Here is a 22535-nt window from a genome sequence, read left to right as displayed (position 1 = left end):
ACCTGGTATTCCCAGGCGGTCTCCCATCCAAGTACTAACCAGGCCCGACCCTGCTTAGCTTCCGAGATCGGACGTGTTTTTTTTTTGTTTTTTTCCTTTTATTATCAAAAATAGTATACATTTACATTGTATGCATATTTATGTACATTACATTTAAACACATTTTGTAATATGTCATCCCCTTTCCTGGCCTGTACATTTTACTTGCATATTATTTACTTCACAGTAAACACACAAATCAATAATTTAATCAAATCATAATCAAATCATAAAAAGATACATCCCTTTTAACCAAAATTCATTCTCACCTCATTCACATCTCCATTTATTATTTCAATAAAAGTACTTTCATCCACAAATCCTTTTCTGAACTCGTCTTCTGCAATATAGCCCCATATCTGTCTCACATCTCTTTCTGTTACGTTTTTAAAAACAGTCCATACATCACATTTCCTTTTCTCGTAGTGAGCCTTGTTCCTTCTTATTTTAACTGCATACCTTGCATGGCTCAGTACATAGTTCATAAGGTTTACATTGCATCCCTTCTTTCTTTCATTCACACCAAACAGCCACAGCTTCTTCCATTCCATTCTCTCTGCCCATTTCCCTTTCCAACATTTATTGATTAACATCTTTATTTTTTCAAAATATCCCCTTAGTTCTTTACATTCAACAAACTCATGTATACATATTTCCACTCTCTCCCCACATACATCACATTCCTTTTCAACATTGCACTCAAACTTACTTATTATTAGATTATAAAAAATCCGGTTGTGCCTTAGCATGAAATCAAAGTGTTTGCATTCAATGCTATTCTTTTCACTCCCAGATTCTCCCATATGCTCTCCACATCCATTCCATTCATAACTTTGATCCACACTTTCTCTGCAGCCGGTCTCCTTATCTCTTTCCCTCTCATACATTTATAAATCACTCTGGTTTTCACATTTGCCAGTCTCACCTTGCATTCTCCTTCTCCCACATACATCTCTATTTTATCTTCCCCCCTCACCACGCTCTCTCTCTCTCAATCATTTCCATCCATTCTTTAGGCATTGCTGTCTTTATTTTCTCTATTACTCCTTTTGCTGTGCCCAGCCATATTTCCTCCCAATTCCCTCTAACTTCATCCACAATAACCTGTGCTCCCATGAAACCTGATATGTACTCATACAACATATCCCTTACCTTTCTTATCCCTGCCCTCCATATCACCCTGTTGAAAATAGTTTCTCCCTGTGCCATAATTTTTGGATTTAAAAACACTGGTTGCTCCCATACCTGTCTCACATTCTTGCATTCATACTTCACTCCTCTCACAAACTCTCCCCACGCTCCAAGCATCTCTTTGTATATTTCAGTCACCCCATCCATCATTCCTTTTTTTAGTTCCATGAACAATCCACTCTCTCCACATCCTCCACATTTATTTATTGCATCTCCCCAAAACACCTTCCACACTTGATCCCTGTTATCTTTTAAGTATCTCACCATCATTTTCACCCTTAGTGCTTTCTTTTTTCCCTCTAAATTAACTAGTTTCAGTCCCCCGTCCTCATACTCATTTTCTTGTACTTCCCTTGCTATTCTAACTCCCTTCCCTTCCCACAAACAATAGTTTACCATCCCTTCCACCTCTTTCATCACATATATCTGATGTCTTTTGTTTTTGTTCTTTATCCCCCTTGCATTTATTGAAATTATTGTTAACATTATTAGTATTGTTATTTTCCTTTAGTTTTTTCCTTAGTTTTACTTTTCTTATTATTCCTCATATGCCTCTGGGTATTCTGTCTTTTTCTCAGTTGTTTTATTTGTTCCTCTATATCCATGTCTGTTTCGGATCTTACTGTCTGTGGTGTGGTAGTCTCCTCTGCAGTCTCTGTGGGCTTAGCTCCACTCGGTGCATTCTCCGTCGTTCCAGTGTCGTCCTCTCGAAGCCTTCTCCCCGGGCCTGCTTCCTCCTCTCCGTCTTGCCTTTCGACAGTCGCCCCCTTCTCTGGCCCTCTCGTCTCCTTCGTTTTGGGACCTTTCTTCTCCACCCCGTCACTCCTCCTGTCTGCTGTCCCTTCCGTCCTCACCTCACGCGCCAGCACTCCTCTCCTCCTTCCCGCATCCTCCTCCTCGTTGTTTCCTTTCGTTCTCTCCTTCCTTTCCTTCCGGTCCGCTCTATCTTTCTTTCCGCCTTCCGTCTCCTCTGTCGGCCTCTCTCCTTCCTGCTTGCCTGCATCCTCTTTCTCTGTCTCCTCCGTTTCTTTTCTGACTCCCTCCTCCTCACTTTCCATATACTCTGCCTCCCCCTCCTCACTGCCTCCGCTCTCACTTTCTTGTCCATTCTCACTTGTGTCATCTTCTGCCTCACTCTTATTGCATCTGCATTCACTCATAAGGTTCTGGCATAGATCACATATCTTCCTCCCCTGCATGCATTCCCTTGCATAATGACCCTGCACTCCACATCTGTTGCAGTGAAATTCAGGGCACTCTCTCATTATGTGCCCTGGTTTAATGCACAACCTGCACACCTTCACCTGCTTGTCATGCAGCACCCTGAAGTACTCAGCTCCCAGCGCAGTGTCAAATCTTGCGGAATACGGCAGTGATTGTATTTGATTATTGAATTTCACTTTCAGGAACCTTGTCCCATCAGCTACATTTGTCCCTGGCCACATCCTTCTTTTAATGGGAGATACTGCTGATACTCCCCAGAGTTGTAACTTTGCCAGTATCTCCCTGTCCTCAATATAAAATGGCAGATTCATGAAAGACACTACTAGCTCGTCATTTACTAGCTCTCTGACGTGCACCCGAATCTCCCCAATCTTAAAGCCTTCCATGAGTCTGTCCTTTCCCTTCGGTTGGCTCATCGTCATTTCATATTTTTTATCTGTTATCTGTCGGCACGCCAGTAGCCCTCCACACAGCCCGCGCACGCAACGCATCGGCTCCATAGCCGTGTCCTCGCCCTCCATCTCCACCATCACTGTCTGCTCCCTGTCGTTCCTCTCATTTATTTTGCAGCTCTTACCCTGCGTCAGCTCCGTCTCTCCCCCGCTGTCCCCTCCGTGGGTGTCAGCGGTTAAAAATAGGGAGATGTAGAGAGAGTACAAGAAAAGCTGGAAAAGAGAAAAAAAAAGAAAAATAGTTCCTCCGCAGCCACCCGCGGTGGCGCTGGTTGATGTCGTCACTCCGTGGTGTGTTCAGGGTGGTATGGCCGTAAGCGATTGCCTCCAGCCACAATACCTCCTTTATACATGTGAATCATCACCATCATCAATTGTCCTGTTGCTTTGCGACCATAGAATCTTGAGGGGTGTGTGTGTGTAGGGGGGGTTAAATTGTTCTGAAAAACAAGCTCAAGGTGGAATTTTGTCGATCGTTGCAAGAAAAAAATCTTTTGAATTTTCCAAAATTTCCTTCAGCAATATTGTCAGGGTTTCATATCCAGTTGTTTCCTTGATGCAGAGGAAACTCCCTGCTCTTTCATCGCTCTCTCCAAATATGACATTTTGAAAATGATATGTTATTAAAACATGAATAAAGTAGTGTTTTGATAATAAACTAATCTGATGGATGCTCACTGTCTTCCTTCAGTGATGTGATGGTCCGTATCCTTTTTTTCTTTGATGAACAGTCTTTGGATAGATTAGTGGAGCCCCTGAAAGCCACATGGTTCTCAATTGTCAAATTGGCCCCAAATTGGTCTTGCTTCATCAGAGCCCCGACCTGATCAGATCTGTTAATCTGTATGTAGTGATAGCACCACCTACTGGTTCCAAGAAGTAAGCATCGTTTTAAACCTTTAATTTGATTGACATCAAATTTTCACCTTGTGGTCTGCAATTGATGGCGTGGACCATCATGTGTGATTGGTGGACTTGGTTCAGTATTGTGTGAAGGACGCAGGAAGTGAAGCATTTATCCTTCCCACAGGGTGCAAAACGCGTGCAACACACAGCCATTTCACCCAGTCCCCGACCTCCCTCCCTGGCGACTGCATCAGGTCTCGAGTTTGTGAGTGCTCGGGCCTGCTCCGTGCTGCTTCGCAGCCCTAGTTGAAAATGCTTTTCAACATTTTAAGCAAGCTTAGTGTATTCTTTTTTGTAATATTTCAGAATGACATGAGAGTCTATATGTAAATCATATGTCATATGTAAAGTGCCTTGAGATAATGGATAGTGTGTATATAATAGTGTTTATTACATTATATCTGTACAGGAGAATAGTGCCTGGCTAATTCTACAGATACTTCCTTCTCTCTCTAAGCATGACCCAAGGTCAGTTTAAAGATAAAGGACCAACCAACAGTGCATTGTAATGTCAACGCTTAGGGATTTTCATATCTAACTCAGATTCCCTAGACAGAGAGGCACCAACTTAAACTCTTTTGGGAGGTAGGGTGGTACAGCTGTGCTAGGAGTCCAGTGAACTGACAATCAGGGTTCCTGATACACAAAGACACAGGGTGAACACAGGGTACGAAGAGCACAAGGCAAGCACGCGATAGCAACATGGTGAGTCTGACATGAGATACCACTGAGCGGAGAGTACGAACAGACGAGGAGTGGATGGTGAGCCAGGGGTGATTGAATGATGAGATACCGATGAGCCAGCTTCTGGACTCCAGGCCACGCCCACAGGACAAACCAACAGATAGACAAAACAGGGAGAAACCACAGGAGACACAAGGAAGAGGTAAACACAGGGAAAACATGGGGAAACATCCCACTGGAGGGAAGGGAACCATGACAGGAGATAATTTTGTGGGGCTCTGGCAGTGCTCCTTCTGTACCTCCTCGCAAAAAGGAGCAGATACCAGTCCTGCTGCTGGGTTGATGCCCTTCTACAGCCTAATCCATCTGTCCTTGTTTAACTGCATGGTATGTCCTCCATGCTTTTGAGATTGTGCTGGGAGACACAGCAAACCTTCTTGCGACCCCACATATGGATGTGACTTCCTGGTCACTAGCAGAACGCAACATTAAAGAATTAGTTAGGAAGGATAAAGAGAGAGCAGCTGTCTTTAAAATTTAACTGAGGTGCTGTTATACTGAAACGATTAAGTGTTCCCTTCATTTTTTTGGGCAGTGTAGGTCTGCTGCAGTGTAATGTCTGTGTATTTATTGTGTTAGCTGACCCGAGCGGTTGAGGCGCCCAGAGAGGAAAAACACATGATACAGGTTCCGTTCAGACTTGAAGCTATTTTATTCACCCTGGTCCACAGGTGATAGAGCATTCCTACACATACTCAGACTGGCACAGGATTATTAATCTGTGCCCTCAGATTGCAAAACTGTGGGTACAGATTAATTAGCGGCATCTATTGCACAGGGGCATCTCACCAAAGTGTTTGCTCATTGTGGGAACTGTTGAGTTTCTTATTTTATATTATTATTTTATGTCTAAATTAAAACATACACGCCATTTAAATCATGCATTTACTAATTGTTGTACTTATTCATCTATGTAACCTGTGATAGAAAATTCACATATGAACTTTGCTTGAACTCTTTCCTATGTCTGATCAATGCTCGTCTGCTGTGTTCAACGATACCTCCTCATAGAAATACAGTTGTGCTCGCATAAGAGGAACTGTCTGGCATACGTGCAGACAGATGATTCAAAACTAGACAAATACCTTTTTTCTTTTTTACCTTTAAAGAAACAAATGCCCTGAGTGTTGCTGTGCACTTGGATGATGCAACCTCAAAGTTCATGATTCTCTTGGTGACCCTGATCTGTGCTTTTAGCAAACATCCTGCTTCCTGCAGAAGCAAGAGCAGCAGGTCTCCTGTGTCAACCAGACTACTGGTGGCTTCAGTCTTCATGCTCTTATTCAGTAATTGTTGTCTCTTATGTTTCCTGTTTAGCCAACTGTATAAAAACCTTCTTTCACTATCCAAGGTTCCACTCTGAGCATTCATGCTGAGGGCTCTATTAAAGACCCAAAGACAACTCCGGTCTGAGAAACTCACTGTCACCTTAGAAAACAAATCAGTTAATCTAAGGTAATGTTTGTGCCAACTGTGAAAGGATTCCTTTACGGTGTTCCAGAGATATCACATTCACAAGGGAAAAAATGTGCTTTGTAAGAAAACATTCACCACAATCAGTTTATTCTTGAGGCCAAGTAAGTGATACATACTTTAAGAAATTCCCTAAATGTGTTTGTTTAGGTTTCAGTGGTCAAAGGTCACAGCGACCCTATATAAATCTGAAAAAATAAATTGAAAACTCACAATAAACCAAAAGATAATCATGTTGCACTTTAGTCATTATCGTATGTGGAAATTAAAGTCAGAATTCTAGATACTTGACAGCAAATTAATTTGATATTCATTCAAGGATGAACACAATTAAAAGCCATTAAAAGCCTGCAATTTCACAAAAATCTCACAATATCTGCATATCTCAATAAATGTCCATACATAACATACATTTGTCATAGAAAAAAACACGACAAAAACCAAACAGTACTGCTCATATTTTATTTAACATGAAGGGACCACTTTGATGTTTTTACAGTTATCTTTCTGGACAACAATATGGTTTAAAGTGTTTGACACTATACCCACCACCCAATCAGAACAAAATCTTTCAGATTCACAGAGCAATGGTAGATTGAATGCATGAGTCCATTAAGCGGAGTTCTGATAGTCACAACTCTGCCATACAGTCAATTCATTTGCTGTTTAACATTTTGTTAGTCAACAGCCATTCAGATTACAAAAGGCACAAATTCATAACATTACATCAGAGTTTTCACTGAAATCTAATATTCACTGAAGCAAATGACCGAACAAGTGAAGTGCAACAGCAAGATGATATGCTCAACACCCAGTTGTACTAGTATCGCAATCAAATTGCGCACAACCACCGTGAAGTAGTCATTCGTGGACAATCGGGTACCTTTGATAAGTCAAGTAATCATAATCCCCATTTAAATGCAGTTGTTAACTGGAATACACATGATCTGGCTGCTGACACTTTGTCTATGGTAAAAAAAAAAAAAGCACACTTGTATGTAGCCTGACCATAACACTAAAATGTCAGTTTAATCACCATTCAGTGCAAATCAACCACCCTACACATTGGGAGGACTGTTTAACTGAAAGCAGTTCATTCTTGGTACAATAGGAAGCCAGAGAAAGTGCTATACTTCCAGGTGCTGCCATAGATGGCGCCACGATGCAACCGAAGCCAAACTTGGTCCCCTTGGAAGAGAGGCAGGATGGCATGGTTGCTGGCCGTCTCATGATCTGGGGCTCCGTCATTGGCATATGCCGAAACCATCACATCTTCGTTGCGCATGAGGTTGATATAGAGTGGCACGTTGATAGCGAGCTTCAGAATGTGGAAGATGAAGACATAGGTTCCATTGACAGGGCAGGTGAAACGGCCGATACGTGTGTCGTACATCTCCCCCAGATTGCTGTGTAGCTGGTCAAACACAATAGGCTGGTCCAGATTACCTGGGGCAAAGTTGGCAGTGCGAGAGGCAGTGAAAGCAACTTGCAGAGGCTGGGAGAGTGGGTAGAGTTGCATTGGTAACAGTGCAGGGTGGTGTTGGCTGTGGGGAGTAAGTGAGACCTCCACAGTGGAGACTGACGAGTCACCTAGCCCAGAGTCAACAATGGTGAAGGCTCCCTCCCGGTCTGGGCTACTCAACTGGGAACAATCACTCCATGCTGCTGTAAAGTAAAAAAAAAAAAAAAAAAGAAGCAGGGTGAAGTGTGCAATTATGACTACCATACACTACAAGTGGTTTAAAACCCTGATTTGGAAACCTTGACAAGTAACCAAGAGCAGTGTCTTCTTCGGGCAGACAGGGAGGTTTCAGGATCATCTTTTGTGTTTAGTTTCTCACACCCAACCCAGACCCATCTAACTAATGACCAGAGTGAATGAACCTGGTTATTAAGCAATGCATTTTGGGTTATCTTTTTCAGTGTGAAAACGAACTGAAGGAGATAATAAAAATTTGAAAAAAAATGTTTACCATGGATTTGGAGCAGAGCTAATTAATTATAAGTTTAAAAATGCCCCTAGATACAAATTTGATCCCATCTACAATTAAGTAAAATTTCATGAATTTATCCAACAACAATCAGGCACACTTTATGATAAAAGTCAGTACAGCTGTTATGTAGAGACCTCTTTGACTTCACCGCTACAAACCTTTTCCTGGGGCCTTCATGACCATGAAAATGTTTCGAATGATTAATGCAGCTTTGTTCATCAGAAACACAAGATATTTTATTTCTGGAACACTTGGTAACCACCAGCCCACATCCATGAGCTTTTTCTACCAGATACCAGGGATGTGTATTGGAATTCAGACTGATGACACCAAGTGCTGAAAAATTAGCTAATTCGTAACACCCCCGTAAGAAAGCAAGCAGTTCTGATAACTTTGGCTCTTACCACTGGTGTTATGCCTCCCTCCTCCATTTTTGTGTTGGTATCCAGAGTCCTGAGGAAATACCGTAGAGGAATTGTTATACACATTATACACAGTCAAAGCAGCCAAAACAGTGACTTTACCTCAGGGCAGGGTCCAAGTATGTGCTTCTTTGCTGCATGACCACAAGCATGCGAGTTACATAATACACCATTATAATGATAATTTGATCATCATGGCTTCTCCTCGTCTGTAGTGTTTTTAGCTAAAGGAGGTTATGTTTTCAGCTGCATTTGTTTGTTTGTTTGTTGTCTATTAGTTAGCAAGATTATGCAAAAACTACTGGACAGTTTACCATAAAACTTAAATTTCTCAAAATTCACGATGAAAAGAAACCCTAGGCATATGGAGAGGACTGATATTTCTGAGCGTATGAAATTTGGTGCAGATCCAAATAATTATTGAGATCTAGTTAGTTTAAATGTGGTTTCATAAGGGGACTGTTGGGGATTGGCGAAGGTATGCATTTTACAGAGTACTCCTTCCAGTTTGCTTGTAAACTATCAGCCCAACTTATCTTTAAAGTCCACCAGAAGTGGCTAAAGGTCCCTGAATGCACCTCATTGGAAGATATCAAAGGACATTTAGGCTTAAAACATGATGTAAATGACCTTGTGTCGAGTTGAATATGAATGTCGGGGCTTGTGGAAACTTGGATGGCACCACACTAGCAGCATGGAGACATGCTATGTTTTTTCCTGTACTATTACATCTGAAGCTTTGGTCACCAGTTAATTCAATTTTATTGGATTCAGCTTTAGTTACTCCTAAAGTGTTTTGTGGACTCAAACACTTCATCCACCCCTCCATCGGCATAGTGGTGAGTGAACTTTCTTTTCTGGGTGAACTATCCCTTTAACTTTTTTGGGATCCAAACAGGGAATAACTTGACCTTGTCCACTACTTTACTCAAATGACATGGGACTGACAGTTACAGTTCTGCCTGCTTGGTCTATCCAAACAGTTAAATTAAAGTTCATATAGTGGTTACAATACTTTCTAAGTCCCAGAGCCAGTCCCTACATAGACAAATAAAGATTTACTTACCCTTACAGCATAGCGAAGAGGACCAGAATCCCTGAAATGAGCCTGGGGAATGTAGGATCCTCCTGCCAGGGAACAGAAATCAGTGTTAAACCTCAGGACTACCTCAGTAAGATTGATTTCTGCCAAAGGTGCTACTTTAGACATCAGCCAGGATGTGACACACAACAACAACAAACCCCGAACAGCTGTCTAGAAACAGAGGGAAAATGGTGAAAATCCAATAAGAAATAGGAAAGCTGAGAATAGATACCTCAACGCCAGCTAGAAGAACAAAGGTTTGTACCAGTCCCTTGCTGCCACGTGCCATACCTCTCACCGATCCTCTAGTGTAGTATTGACCAGGTCGACACATGCTTCCTTCTGACCGGCCAGGGGACAGGAAAATCTGCACACCATTTCCCACAATATAATCTGACTGGTGCACTAGAGAGAAAAATGAACCACAAAATGTGTTTCAAACAAGTGACTGCTGACCATTCAACACAGATCATTTCAAGTAGATTGAAAGTTTAGAAACACATAATTGGTTTAACATACCAGGCTGTGGTTCATCTTCTGAGGGAGCAAACTCAGGTGGTGTTTGTGTACTGGCAGTACTGTACCTGCACTCAAATAAATCTACAGATTCTGGTTTGTAGTTCAGTTCCCCATTCTGGGGTGAGGATGTAGTCATGTTGAAGACCTACAGACAGAAGAACATGGATATCACATTAGTTAAGAAACTGCACAGTCCCATTCAGAACTAGATCTCAAGGTTCAGGTTGTGTTCAGAGTGCGTTACAAGTGTGTTCACTCAAGTGTCATTGGATTATTGTTCAGTGTTCTTTTGTTCTGTTGAGTTTAAAACTTTCAGTATTACCTCTCATTCTTTTGGGAAGACTATAATAATAATGGCTTGATTTTAAATAGCACCTTCAATGGGACCCAAGGACGCTTCACATTTGTTTTTGAGGACAAGACAGAAGAAAAAAGTAATAATACAAAAAAGGAATTTAGCAGCAGGGTGGCGCATTACTATCGTGTTGAAACTGTAGTAAAAGCAACAATTGGATAACTGAGGCTATTCGCCTTTAAACTAATATGACAAACATCTTGGTAACGACAGACAAATGGGGTTCAAGCCCTATGTGTCCTGAATCAGATGGCTATTGTGTATCAAAAGTGAGTTTGTCACCTGGCCAACAGAGACTTGAATGTGGAGTATAAATCATTATGATTAAGTGTTTTAAATCACACCTGGATTAAATCCAGACAGATGACTTCTGAAACCTTACTAGTTAACTTAACTCTGCCAACCAGCAGATTCCACATAAATATTTCTCAATGTTTTTTGTGACCTTAGACAACTGAAATGCAATCCACCAACTTCTCATCTATAAATTCCTCCATGTCCTGGCCCCACCAAATCTAACTGGCCTCCTCCACCCCTACACTCTGCTCAGAAAGACTGCAGTTCTCAAACACAGGTTAGCTCTCCATCCCCAACACCAAACTGCAAACTTTTGGAGACAGAGCTTTCTGTGTCACAGCCCCCTGGAGCTCTCTCCCTGACTAGATTCACCACACTGCATCTCTGGACAGCTTCAAAAACTGCTCAAACACCACATGCTCACAATGGCCTTTGGCCTCAGTTAATGCTCTACCTAGCCATTAGTGTGATTTATCTCTGTCCTGTGTAATGCAAATTACTTTCTTTCCTTTTTTGCCCCCATTGACACATGTAAAGCATCCTTGGGTCTCTTTAAAGCTGCTATATAAATCCAAGCTATTATTATAGGCCATTCTTGAGTCTAAGCAATTGTTTGTGCCATGTGTAATGAAATTCCCTTTGAATATTGCTGATCATTGTGTTCTAAACAATGAAAGATCAAATGACCTTCAACCACACAATGGCGCAGGCTACACGCCCCCCAAAAAAGAAAAGAGAATCCATAAGCATAGTGTACAGCATATTGAATATATGTCATATCAAACTACTCCAAAAGCTTCCTTGGTGAGACAAAAAAAAAAAAAAAAAATATTAGAACAGATTACAATATTACAAGTCAAAAAAATGTGCTTAGTTAACTGGCATATGTAGTTGCATCTCATTAAATTTGAATATCATGGAAAAGTGTATTTCAATAATTCAATTCAAAAAGTTCATATTCATATTTCAAGCATTTATTTCTTTTAATTTTGATGATTATGGCTTACAGTTAATGAAAACCCCAAATTCAGTTTCTCAGAAAATAAAATGAAAAAGTCCAATATTATAGACTAATGATGTTCCACTCTAATCAGCTAATTAATCCAAAACACCTGCAAAGGTTTCCTGAGCCTTGAAACGGTCTCTAAGGCTGGTTCAGTAGGCTACACAATCATGGGGAAGACTGCTGACCTGACCGTTCTCCAGAAGACAGTCATTGACACTTGGCATTTCATTTGGAAATCAAGATCCCAGAGTCTGGAGGAAGAGTGGTGAGGCACACAATCCAAGTTGCCATGTCATCTGCTGGTGTTGGTCCACGGTGTTTTATTAAGTCCACAGTCAATGCAGCTGTCTACCAGGACATTTTAGAGTACTTCATGCCACCTTCTGCTGACAAGCTTTATGGAGATGCCGATTTCATTTTCCAGCAGGACTTGTCACCTGCCCACACTGCCAAAAGTACCAATACCTGGTTTAATCACCATGGTATCACTGTGCTTGATTGGCCAGCAAACTTGCCTGACCTGAACCGCTATGGGGTATTGTCAAGAGGAAAATGAGAGACACCAGACCCAACAATGCAGACAAGCTGAAGGCTGCTATCAAAGCAACCTGGGCTTCCACAACACCTCAGCAGTGCCACAGGCTGATCGCCTCAATGCCACGCCGCATTGATGCAGTTATTCATGCAAAAGGAGCCCCGTATTGAGTGCATATATATATATATATATATATATATATATATATAACTTTTCAGTAGGCTGACATTTCTGTATTAAAAATCCTTTGTTTTATTAGTTTCATGTATGTTCTAATTTTCTGAGATACTGAATTTGGGGTTTTCATTAGCTGTAAGCCATAATCATCAAAATTAAATGAATTAAACCTGTAGGCCCCCCTGCCCCCCTTGGGTTGGCTAACCTCAGTTTATATATGTACACTGAAATGCCAAGTCATTGTTTTAATATTTACAGACTGTGAGCTACTTCAAAAAGTTTTAGTCTGGATGGATTGATAAAACAAATGTGGGGTAGCCAAGCCAGCATAAGTGTTAGCAAGCACTGTATAAGTAAATTGTCTAAGATGGAAAGCCAAAGCTCATGATTCATGTGCTCAGGTTGTATGGTGCGGTTGTCTGACACGACCCGACTGCTCACACCGTACATTGCATTGGCTCTTCTGGGCCTGCTCTGGACTGGTGTTTTTGGTAAAGAAGTGTCTGAGTGTGTTTGCTAACAAAGCTAAAACGGGGGAAACAACACTGCCATGATCCCTTGCAAAGCACCCCCCCACCCCAAAAAAAGACTGCATATGGGCTGTACGACAAACAATGCAACAGATGACAATCGTCAAGACTCTAAAATGAGTCCCACAACTCAATTTGCATCGAAATCAGGCTCCAATCGCACAATAAAAGCTCAGTCATTCCTTTGGTGGTTACAATCAGTCCATGGACCCTTGCTTTACATATGCCAATACCAAGAGTATCCCATCATTCCTTGAGCTGAGATACACCAGTCTCCCAAGTCTGTCTGCCCCACCTACTTGTTAATATTAAGATTCATAAATTAGATTTCATAACATTTTTAAAAAGGTGCACATCTGTCAATATGCAACTAGACAGTGACAGAATGCTATGGTAGGAGTCAAACCTGTGGCCTTTTTGTCTAAATGGCAAAAAAACTCAATCAATACATACAGACATAATAAAATTTTGGTAAGACTTACTGAATGGATGTCCTGAAATTGTGCAGGGGTGAGAGTTCTCCTGGTGGGGGGTGTGGAGAAAGTCTGGCCCTGAGGGGTGGCAGGGGTGCGAGATCCCACCCCACTGCATGGACAATGCTTATGTAATGGGGTAAGCTCAGCAACAGGTGTCTGTGGCAAACAGAGAAAGTTTAAAGCCATTGTTAAAAACTACATCATTTACAGAAGCATGTTAATTGACGTGGTCAAGAATGGCCATTTACATGAGGATGGCTCATCTCATCCAGGCAGACAGAAATTATGGACTCCCTGTGGTACAGTGGCGGTGAGGGAAATGCCTTCTTATCAGACAACTGAAGTGGCTCCTGCATAGAAGATACACATTTAACAGCCACATGGAGCTGTGAGATTTTAAACACATGTTGCATCGCTTACCAATGTGTTGCTTCTTACATGATGTGTGTCCTTTGAGGAAAGTTCCAGGTTACTAGACTCCATGCACCGAACTCCACTGGTCAGACTGGCTTTGTGCTCCATAAGCCTAGTAGGCAGCGGGGTGGACTGAGTGGGGGATGAGAATGAAGTCAAGGGAAGTCCAAATCATTGACAATTGTCACAACTGATACATCAAATATGGAAAAAATGCTTACATTAATTGCTTTGAGCAGGACATCAGCTGGGCTTCTCAAGTCTGTCTGAACTACTTAGTATGGAGGAGAGAGATCATACATCAGGAAATCACATCACAAAATCTGAGGCTGTAGCTTTCAAAACTAAATTCCACAACTCCAAACAAACACTAAAAAAATAACACTGGGAAATAGCCCAAATTGTACAATAGTATTTGATTGCCAGACCAAAGGGAGCTTTGTGAAAATGTTAAATTTAGAACAATGGCTTTGAAAGTAACTAAATCTTCATAAGGAGGTAGCTAGTGTAATTCAGACAGAGGATAATAGAGAGATAATGTTTCAGTTTCCATGGTTTGGAGCAACACAGCTAATGACAAAACAGAAATCAAGGCAAGGGAGGATGAAGGCACAGACAACAGTCTCCAACAGCAGTGCTAATGAGAGAAGGGGAGGCAAAGTTTTCCAAAAATGTAGCTGCAGCTGCTGATTGTAACAAGGACGCAAAAGGTTAACTGGCTATAGTGACGCACAGGTCAGGGTGTTTTAATACCCAAACCCACTACATCTAGTGGTGTAGTTGCATGTTGCAGCTGAATACCCATCACCTTACCGTTCCCTTCCAAACATTGTCCAGTCAGTACTATCGTAAAAAACATGGCGGCCTTCCTAAAGTATTTAAATATAAAACAACAGTTGCTACAAAACGATCACACACTAGTGAAAACATCATTACACACTGGACCTTAAAAGCTACAGAAAAAAAACAGTTGGAATTGTTTTGTCAAATTACAGAGGTGACTTCTAAGTTACCCAGAGGAGACGGCAATCCAGATTGCTGTCTCTTCAGTCCAGGGTGGCCATTAGTAGGGGGGCTCTCACCATCAAGGACAGAGTCCTAAAGAGGACGAGATTATTTTTAAATATATTGCTGTAGTTACTGGCAGAGCAGCTGTGACACTTAAGTAAACCATGATTTCATCTTGTGCTGGGTGGTGAAGGAGAAAAGTTTGTTATTGAATCAAATGTTCTTTGCTTGCAAACAGCCAAATTCCACCTGCATGAAAGTGAAGGAGCCATGGATCTTTGTCATGAAGTCTTCCAGGTGCTGCTTCCTCAGGATGGGGTCTTTGGGTAAGGTAGACGGAGAGTTAAAAACTACCACGGGCGTGTCCACATGTACTGCCTGTTGAGAGTCACAAGTATAAATTTACAAATTGTGTGATGTAGATTTCTGTACATTTTAAACCAGTAGTTTTGTACTCACCAACTTGGCATTTTGCTCTCCTTTGACTTTCCTCTCTTTTTTCTGTGGATAATGTGTATTAATTGTTGTATGGTCACCATTGCTGAACAATAACATTCTGTGAAATGGTCATACCATTGATTTGCCGATTTACACAGCTATTAATATATATAAAGCTTACAAATTTAATTTATAATCTAGGTCAGCAGGGCTCCATCTGATTGGCTGAATATATTGAAATGCAGAGCCTGAATGCATGGCACATGGAACACCATTTATAGGAGTTCAAGCTGTCTTATACAATACTTATATCGTGCTTGTTGATATCACAATGATAAATTCTCGATATTTCATGCAGCCCTAGTGCCTAGAAGGCTTAAGGATATCTCACCTGTTTGCAGTCAGAGCGTTTCTTCGTGGGGACTTTGTAGATATAAGTAGCAGCTCCTCTCCATGGTTTGTGGACTGTGCGCTCCATATCCCAGTTGTCAAGAGGCTCCCTTTCTTTTATGGCCTCCAAGTCCTCCCTCCAGTTCTGAGTGGAAAGAGACACCATGTCAGTCAGGTAAAGTCTGGATTTTGAGCTATGCTTTGCAGTCAAACAAACAGAAATCTGAAAAATAAAACTGGCAAACTTAACAGATCATTGGCCTTACCTCCTTAGAAACTTCTGTTTCATTTCGTTTTGACTTCGATATGGCTGACAGCAGAAAGAAATATGAATCTTGAGACCTGCAATTCACCATTTTCAGTCTAGACAAATATATCGAGTCATTTTCAGGGTAAAACTTAATATTTCAAAGTTTTTAATGCCTAACCCCAATTTCTGGCACCATTATCACCCAATGGCCATTAGTGTATGCATGGTCTTACTGCTGTGGCTGATTTTGCTCGGTAACACCTCGGGAGTCTTGTTGGGTAGAAGACAACTGAAGTATTTGCAGTTTAACAGCCTGGTGAGCTCCTCTTTTAACAGCTTAACTGGAAGGACAAAATTCAGTTTCATTTCAGTTTTTAAAACATGTCCCTTTATTCTCCTTCTAGACTATATACGACCTGTAAACACCTTTAAGTTGTTACATTTTATACCATGGTCAATTTAAATTCTGATTGTTAGCTGTTCTAATATCTACATTTGTGCAAGGACCATAACCAATGGAATTTTTTCCCCCCATGTTTTCACAAATGAAGTCTATTTTATTGTATACAGCAGGTATTAGTACCTACATATCTTGTTTATTTAATCCATGCAGACATAATACATGCATGGGACAGCCATAAAGCTATTTAATTACAACATTAAATGGAGATCACTTAGGCCTCTGGATAACAGTGAATTCATACAATTCAAATGTTTGAAACAATTTAAAGTCTTTAATCATTTCATATTATTTGGTATAGATTACATTTTTCTGACCCTTTAGTTGACTGCTCAGATGCAGAAAAGTGTACGTCTCTGTAGGCAATTATGCCACAGCAGCATTAACCAATGCTGTCAAACTAAAAGAAGTAGGAATCTCTCCATCACAGACTTCTAATGTGCACAGAGAGAAGGGCACAAGCAGTTACCTATTTCCAGGCAGATTATGATTAACATCACATGAACTGCTTTAATGAATTTTAATTGAAGGGGAACCATTGAGCTCTGTTAGGTTCATACAGCATACTCACATGTGGATCCAGCAACTGGCTTGTCTCTCCCCTCCAGCAAGTCCAAGTACACCACAGCCGCTTTTTCCATCTGCTCCCCTAAACTACAACATAGTAAAGAGAAGACAGAGGTCACAAGGGGCCAAGAGACAACAGCGGTAAGAAGGCTGACTGTAACTCAGCTGTGGAGGCTTAAAACCAGTTAACTATAAACTACTGTGTAACATTTGCATACACTTTTTATATAACGTGTCTACACGGATTTCCCGAACTCCAGTGAATTGGGCTGTAAAGGCTTCCACAACACAGGTGACCTAGAACTCTTTCATTGTACATACTACATAAGACTATTTTCGTTTGTCATTGAGTTCAGTGGTGTACCCCAAGACGCATATAATTCCACTTATTCATACTGGAAAGTTTCCACAACACAATGTCAAATACTGTAAATCTCAGTTATTTGATGTCACAAAATGCAAGTACTTGTATTTTTATTGTATCCAAAGCATACTTCCACACAATTCAAAGGGAATTATTGCATTTTGTACTTTTACACAATAGAACAAGCTTTTAAATTCACAACACTGAAGCAAGCAAAAAAGCAAGTTAGTCATTTCAGATGTTAAAAGCTTTTGTCTCTGAAGTTCTAACATACTTTAATTTCAGTGGATGTTCAAAAGATCAAGCTCTCAGAATATATCCAGTGACCCTGTTTATAAGGTTTGAGGAGATCAAAAGGTCGTCATCACCCCACGCATTAGCGATTAGAAAAAGCCGTCATAACGTATGCTTACCTAGTGCAACATTTTAACATGTCAGTGCATTCATGCACATTAACAATTGTTTGCTTTAATCCCAAACACTATTAAATTAGATCATGTTTACCTTGTTGATTTGTTAACTGAACCAAAAATGACTTTATCATGATAAAAATGATGAAAAAAAAAAACCCACCAGCCACCTAGACTATTACTATATACAACTATTTATAATACAAATTATATAGCCAGCTGGTTGGGAATCATGTGGAAGAGCCAGTAATATAAAAGCACTGTAGAAGTCTCATTTTCATCCGGCTCTGTTAGTCCCTCACACTGTATGATAAAGTTAATAAGGCTTATTATTTTCTGTTCTTAGTTCTTAGTTAGTTTGTTTTGCTTACTCTGTAAAGCTGCCTTGGGTAACTTGAAGGGAATCAATTATTATCTCATCATCATTAATCATAATAAGACAATAGAGTGGAAGCACAGACTTGTTGAAACGCAAAAAGGAAATAATGGAACTATAACGCCAAGGACTCAACATGACAAGGACCCTAAACAGGATGAATCATTGATATTTTAAATTGATTAGACTGTTTAAATCATGCTTAATTACAAATTATCCTAATAACCATTACAGATGCATTTAGTTATTCATTCAGAATTTTGTGATACACCACTGACACAAACTTACTTCAGTTTGTTATCCCTCTTGACTCCCAGCAGGGTGGCAAGCTGACCTAGGCTGCACAGCTGCTGGGCTGAGATGTGGGGTGCCTGATTGTGTCCGGCCAGCAAGTCTCTCCTGATATGCTCATGCTGCAGGCTGTGGAGAAGATTCTGTATCTGGAGCACTGTGCCCAGACGCCTCCTCTCCACCTCCACCTTTGCCACCTGCTCCTTTTTCACTGCCTTCTTCTGGGCTCTCAGCAACTGCAGGAGTAGGATGATTCAGGGGCATTTTGGAAACAGAACATTGATCTATCGTGGTAGAGGCCTATGAGTTTCAGGCTCATTTGTCATTGCAAAGTTTTGAAAGCTCCATATGAACAGTTGCATGTTACTGCCCTGATATTAAGTATAACCAGTGGATGAAGTGTATAAACTCTAGGGCTGTATGATAAACAGTAGTATAGAATGCATTTTTAGCCTGAAGTCAGAGCAATAAGTGGGCTCATGTTAATCAAGTCTTGCATGACATTAAGGCCCCCCTCTCATTTTGATACATTTTCATCCGTCTTAAGAAATGTTTGACCAATGATGATCATTTTTCTAAAGTGGGGGTGGTATATATGATGATTTATGGAGTGCTGCTGAAGCATTTTTAGCAACAAAAGATTGCTTTTGCTGATGTAGGTCTGTTGAATTTGATATTTCAGCAAAAAAAAAAAAAAAACACTGGATGGATATTTTCTCCAAAAGAACACACAATACCAGAGGTGTTAGATATGCTACGTCATGTGTAATCGGTCTTGTTGATTTCAAGCCCATACAAATCCATCCAGAAGCATTTTGGTCTGTTACTGTTGAAAAAACACCCCTCGGTGCACAAAAATGAAATAAGTGAATGCAGACCCATTCTCACATGCAAATTGCTCTGGTGATACCAAGGCTGATAGCTAGCTAATTAAAAAAATATGAATATAGTGCAACAAAGTTATAAATATTTAGTATAATGCTTTAAATTTAAAAGAGAACATTTTAAACATGGAGTAAATGACCGTTTCAAGTGGAATATAAATGTAGGGGCTTGCGGATACAACACTAGCATTATGGAGGCATGTTTTATATATATCTATATATATATTATATACACCCCTTCATCAGCATAGAGGTGAGTGGATAATGAGTGAATTTTCAGTGAACTATCCCTTCATGCTACTTTAGAGGGAACCATCACACAATCCATGGCAACAAGTGCCACCCAACGAAACTAGTTTTTGATATTCATTGATTATTCTCATAAATGATATGTTGTGTTCATATGGAAAACCATGGGGAGACAATGAGCTCCACAGAGTTCCATGTGCTGGTGTTCAAATGGGATATGAGAACAAAGCTGCTTGATGACAGCAACATGGATCCTGCAGAGGAAAACAATCTAGCAAGGCAGCAGGTGCAGTAATGGAAGCATAGTGACAGGGGAAAGGATGAGGGAACATGAAGAGCTTACTCAGACGTACTCAAAATGACAAAAAATGCATTAGAAAAGTTTCTATTTGATTAAATATGATCATACGGTTTGTTTTTCGATCAATACCTTTCGCTTTGAATACGAGCAGAGGCTTAACACAGCAGAAGAATCCATTCTTGACATGCCACACCAGCAAAAATATTCTTATTCAAGCAAATGATACAGAACCCAGAACCACCTGATCAACAAAGAACCTTACAGTCTGAGTCAAGTCATCCAGGGTTTTGTGTAGCTCCTGAGCAAATTCCAGGTTATGCAACACCTCCTCATACTTTTCCACAGCCGCCTGGAAAACAGCAAAATATGGGGGGGTGGGGGGAAAAACCCTAAGCACACAGAACAAGTATCTACATTATCATATCTTTGTTGCCTTCACAGGACGACTTACCATTTGATCTTTGTTAAGTGCCTCACTCCTGGCCAGCCTTTTCTTGTAGTCTTCCAGTTTCAGCTGTTAACACACAAGATGGATCATAAAATCCAGGCACCTGCCTCCACCTCTCCAGCTTCCAAACCCGTTTTTCCAATCTAGGCCATCACCATCTTACCTTTTTTTTCTCCAAGTTGCGGACTTTGTTTTTAAGGCAGATAAGGCCATCTTCTATGTAGGCTTCATAACCATAGTAGATAGTGGAGGCCTCCAGGTTGAGCTGCAAGGTGGTCAGCTCCACTTTTGGGTCACCAGCCATCATGCAGTCTTCCTGCCTTTCACTGCCCTCCTCTGAGTGCTCAGGTGGGGTGGGGACATCTTCAGTAGGGGACAGACACAGCTGCACCATGCTGGGCTAGGAGACGCACACATTTCAGTTGCAAATAATGCAAGCAGTTTGCCATGCAGTTTCTGAGCCATGCAGCTGCAGAGAAAAGATGCTGCTTAGCAAATGCTCATCATTTAAATAGAGATGGAAGGGGAGTTGGCACTATTTGGGCAACAGCCAACCCCGTGACATTGCATGTATGGTGGGCATCAGGGTTATTATAGTTAACGAAAACTAAGACTAAAACTAGCAATGAAAAAATAATTTAGTTAACTGAAATAAAAACGACAATTACAAAAAAAACAAAAACTAAATAAAACTACAATGAACAATGCGAAACGAACTAAAACTAAACTGCAGATAAATTCCACTTCGTTTTCTCCCTGGATTACTGCCTGTCCTGCAGGTGATGGTTAAAGAATGAAATTAAAGGACTTGATAAACCATATTTGGTGTCACACATTGTTTCATCCTTTTTCAGCTTCTACAAGTCAAGGCTTTCTCTTAATACCTGGAAAAACTAAAACTAAGACTAAAACTAAACTAAAACTACAAAATCATTTGTTGAACTAACTAAAACTAAACTGAAATAAAAAAGCAAACTGAAAAACTAAATCAAAATTAAAACTAATGAAAATTTCAAAACTATAATAACCTTGGTGGGCATTGAACGGCCTGCTCTCTGGATACAGAATCAAGTCAACTTTATTATCAATAATGCCATATGTGCAGGACAGAACTGAAATAGCGTTTCCCTCTAATCCCCGGTGCAAACAGCATTAAACATGAAATATAAAATATAACAAATATAAGTAATTCAAAGATATAAACAGGCAGTGGCAAATCTAGACGATATCCTTTTCTTGAATGAGTTGCTTCCTTAAGGTTGGGTGGAACTAAGCAGAATCGGAAGTGTCTCTCAAACTCTGCTTCGAGTTTATTGTAACAATCTCGACAACGGTGTGTGACTGCAGGATCCGACCCTTTCCTTCAGAATTTAGTGATTGAGGTTCACTCGCCAGATACGAGAGCATTTGGTTAATCACCACGCGACGACCGAAGCAGCTGACCCACCTCGTGTCTGTGGCTCGTGCGTGTCGAGTCCTCACTAGACGGCCGCTGGACGTCCGAGTAACGCGAGACCAAGCGTCCCCCTCTGACCGCGATGTTCAGCTCGCAGAGGCCACGCTGGTGTCAGCTCGTACCTTTAAATACCCGGCGACGCAAGCGCCACATCCGGTTGCGGTTGCAGTCACGCACGCACGCACGCACACACACAGTGATTGAAAAGTATTATTATGAATGGATGATTTTGTGATGTGCATTCTTTCTTTCTGTTATTTTGATCCATATTAAGTTGTTTTTCTTATTTGGGGCATCAAAGTATAGTGCTATATTTGAACTGTGTATATTTGGTGTTTTCCCAGTAAACCACAAATCCTTTGCATGCTACAAGCCAAATATACCATAGCCAAAGCTTGGAAATCCACTATCAAACCTAGTATCAGTGTTTGGCTTGCAGGACTGTCAGACTCTCTTGCACTGGAAAAACTCACTTTCATGTTAAAGGGTAAATAATACCTCATCTTTGATAATATGTGGAGATCTTTTATGGTGTTCTTAGAAGGGAGGAAAGCATTGGAGGCATGTTCCCCCTGTATTTAAACCACCAACAAATGAAATTGCCAGGTATTTAATATCTGCCTGTTTGTTATTTTACTCTAAGGGATAACCACCAGTGACTCTGAAGGATGATTTATGATTTGGGCTGTGCAAAATAACGCATGCTACTGCTCTGTCATGTGTGCCTTACTGAAGATAAACCTTGCCGTGACAGTTCTGTTTTGCACCTGTATTATTTGTTGTAGTGTGACTGTTTATTTTGAAA

General features: G+C 40.8%; 1 protein-coding gene across 5 annotated transcripts; it reads right to left on the bottom strand.

Moving 5' to 3' along the window:
• Positions 1-6477: 6477 nt before the first annotated feature.
• Positions 6478-21875, bottom strand: caprin2 (caprin family member 2). 5 transcript variants are annotated; one of them, XM_020099916.2, is made up of 21 exons: positions 21722-21875; positions 20438-20674; positions 20278-20340; positions 20089-20175; positions 18390-18628; positions 16956-17038; positions 16158-16265; positions 15941-15984; positions 15676-15819; positions 15306-15347; positions 15096-15224; positions 14852-14936; positions 14060-14112; positions 13845-13970; positions 13673-13774; positions 13431-13580; positions 10049-10193; positions 9821-9934; positions 9512-9573; positions 8428-8476; positions 6478-7694 (listed from the first exon to the last, which is right to left on the bottom strand). In XM_020099916.2, exons 2-21 carry the CDS (start codon positions 20666-20668, stop codon positions 7123-7125), a joined length of 2628 nt encoding a protein of 875 aa, XP_019955475.2. In that variant the 5' UTR covers positions 20669-20674; positions 21722-21875; the 3' UTR covers positions 6478-7122. The 5 variants fall into 5 exon arrangements, with proteins under 5 accessions (XP_019955475.2, XP_019955477.2, XP_019955476.2 ...); XM_020099918.2 differs by having other exon boundaries at positions 13863-13970; XM_020099917.2 differs by having other exon boundaries at positions 14060-14109.
• Positions 21876-22535: the final 660 nt, after the last annotated feature.

The sequence above is a fragment of the Paralichthys olivaceus genome, chromosome 23 (assembly GCF_024713975.1).
Source record: "Paralichthys olivaceus isolate ysfri-2021 chromosome 23, ASM2471397v2, whole genome shotgun sequence".
Lineage (NCBI taxonomy): Eukaryota > Metazoa > Chordata > Actinopteri > Pleuronectiformes > Paralichthyidae > Paralichthys > Paralichthys olivaceus.
Note: the sequence above shows the minus strand (reverse complement) of the source record. Positions and strands in the feature narration are given on the sequence as shown.

Excerpts from the sequence above, each read along its gene's own strand:
- caprin2 (XM_020099916.2), bottom strand. The coding sequence starts at position 20,668 with ATGGTGCAGCTGTGTCTGTCCCCTACTGAAGATGTCCCCACCCCACCT. Across the intron at positions 17,039-18,389 it reads AAGAGGGATAACAAACTGAA|TTTAGGGGAGCAGATGGAAA; the intron begins GTAAGTTTGTGT and ends ACTATGTTGTAG. Across the intron at positions 15,225-15,305 it reads GAGAGCAAAATGCCAAGTTG|GCAGTACATGTGGACACGCC; the intron begins GTGAGTACAAAA and ends GACTCTCAACAG.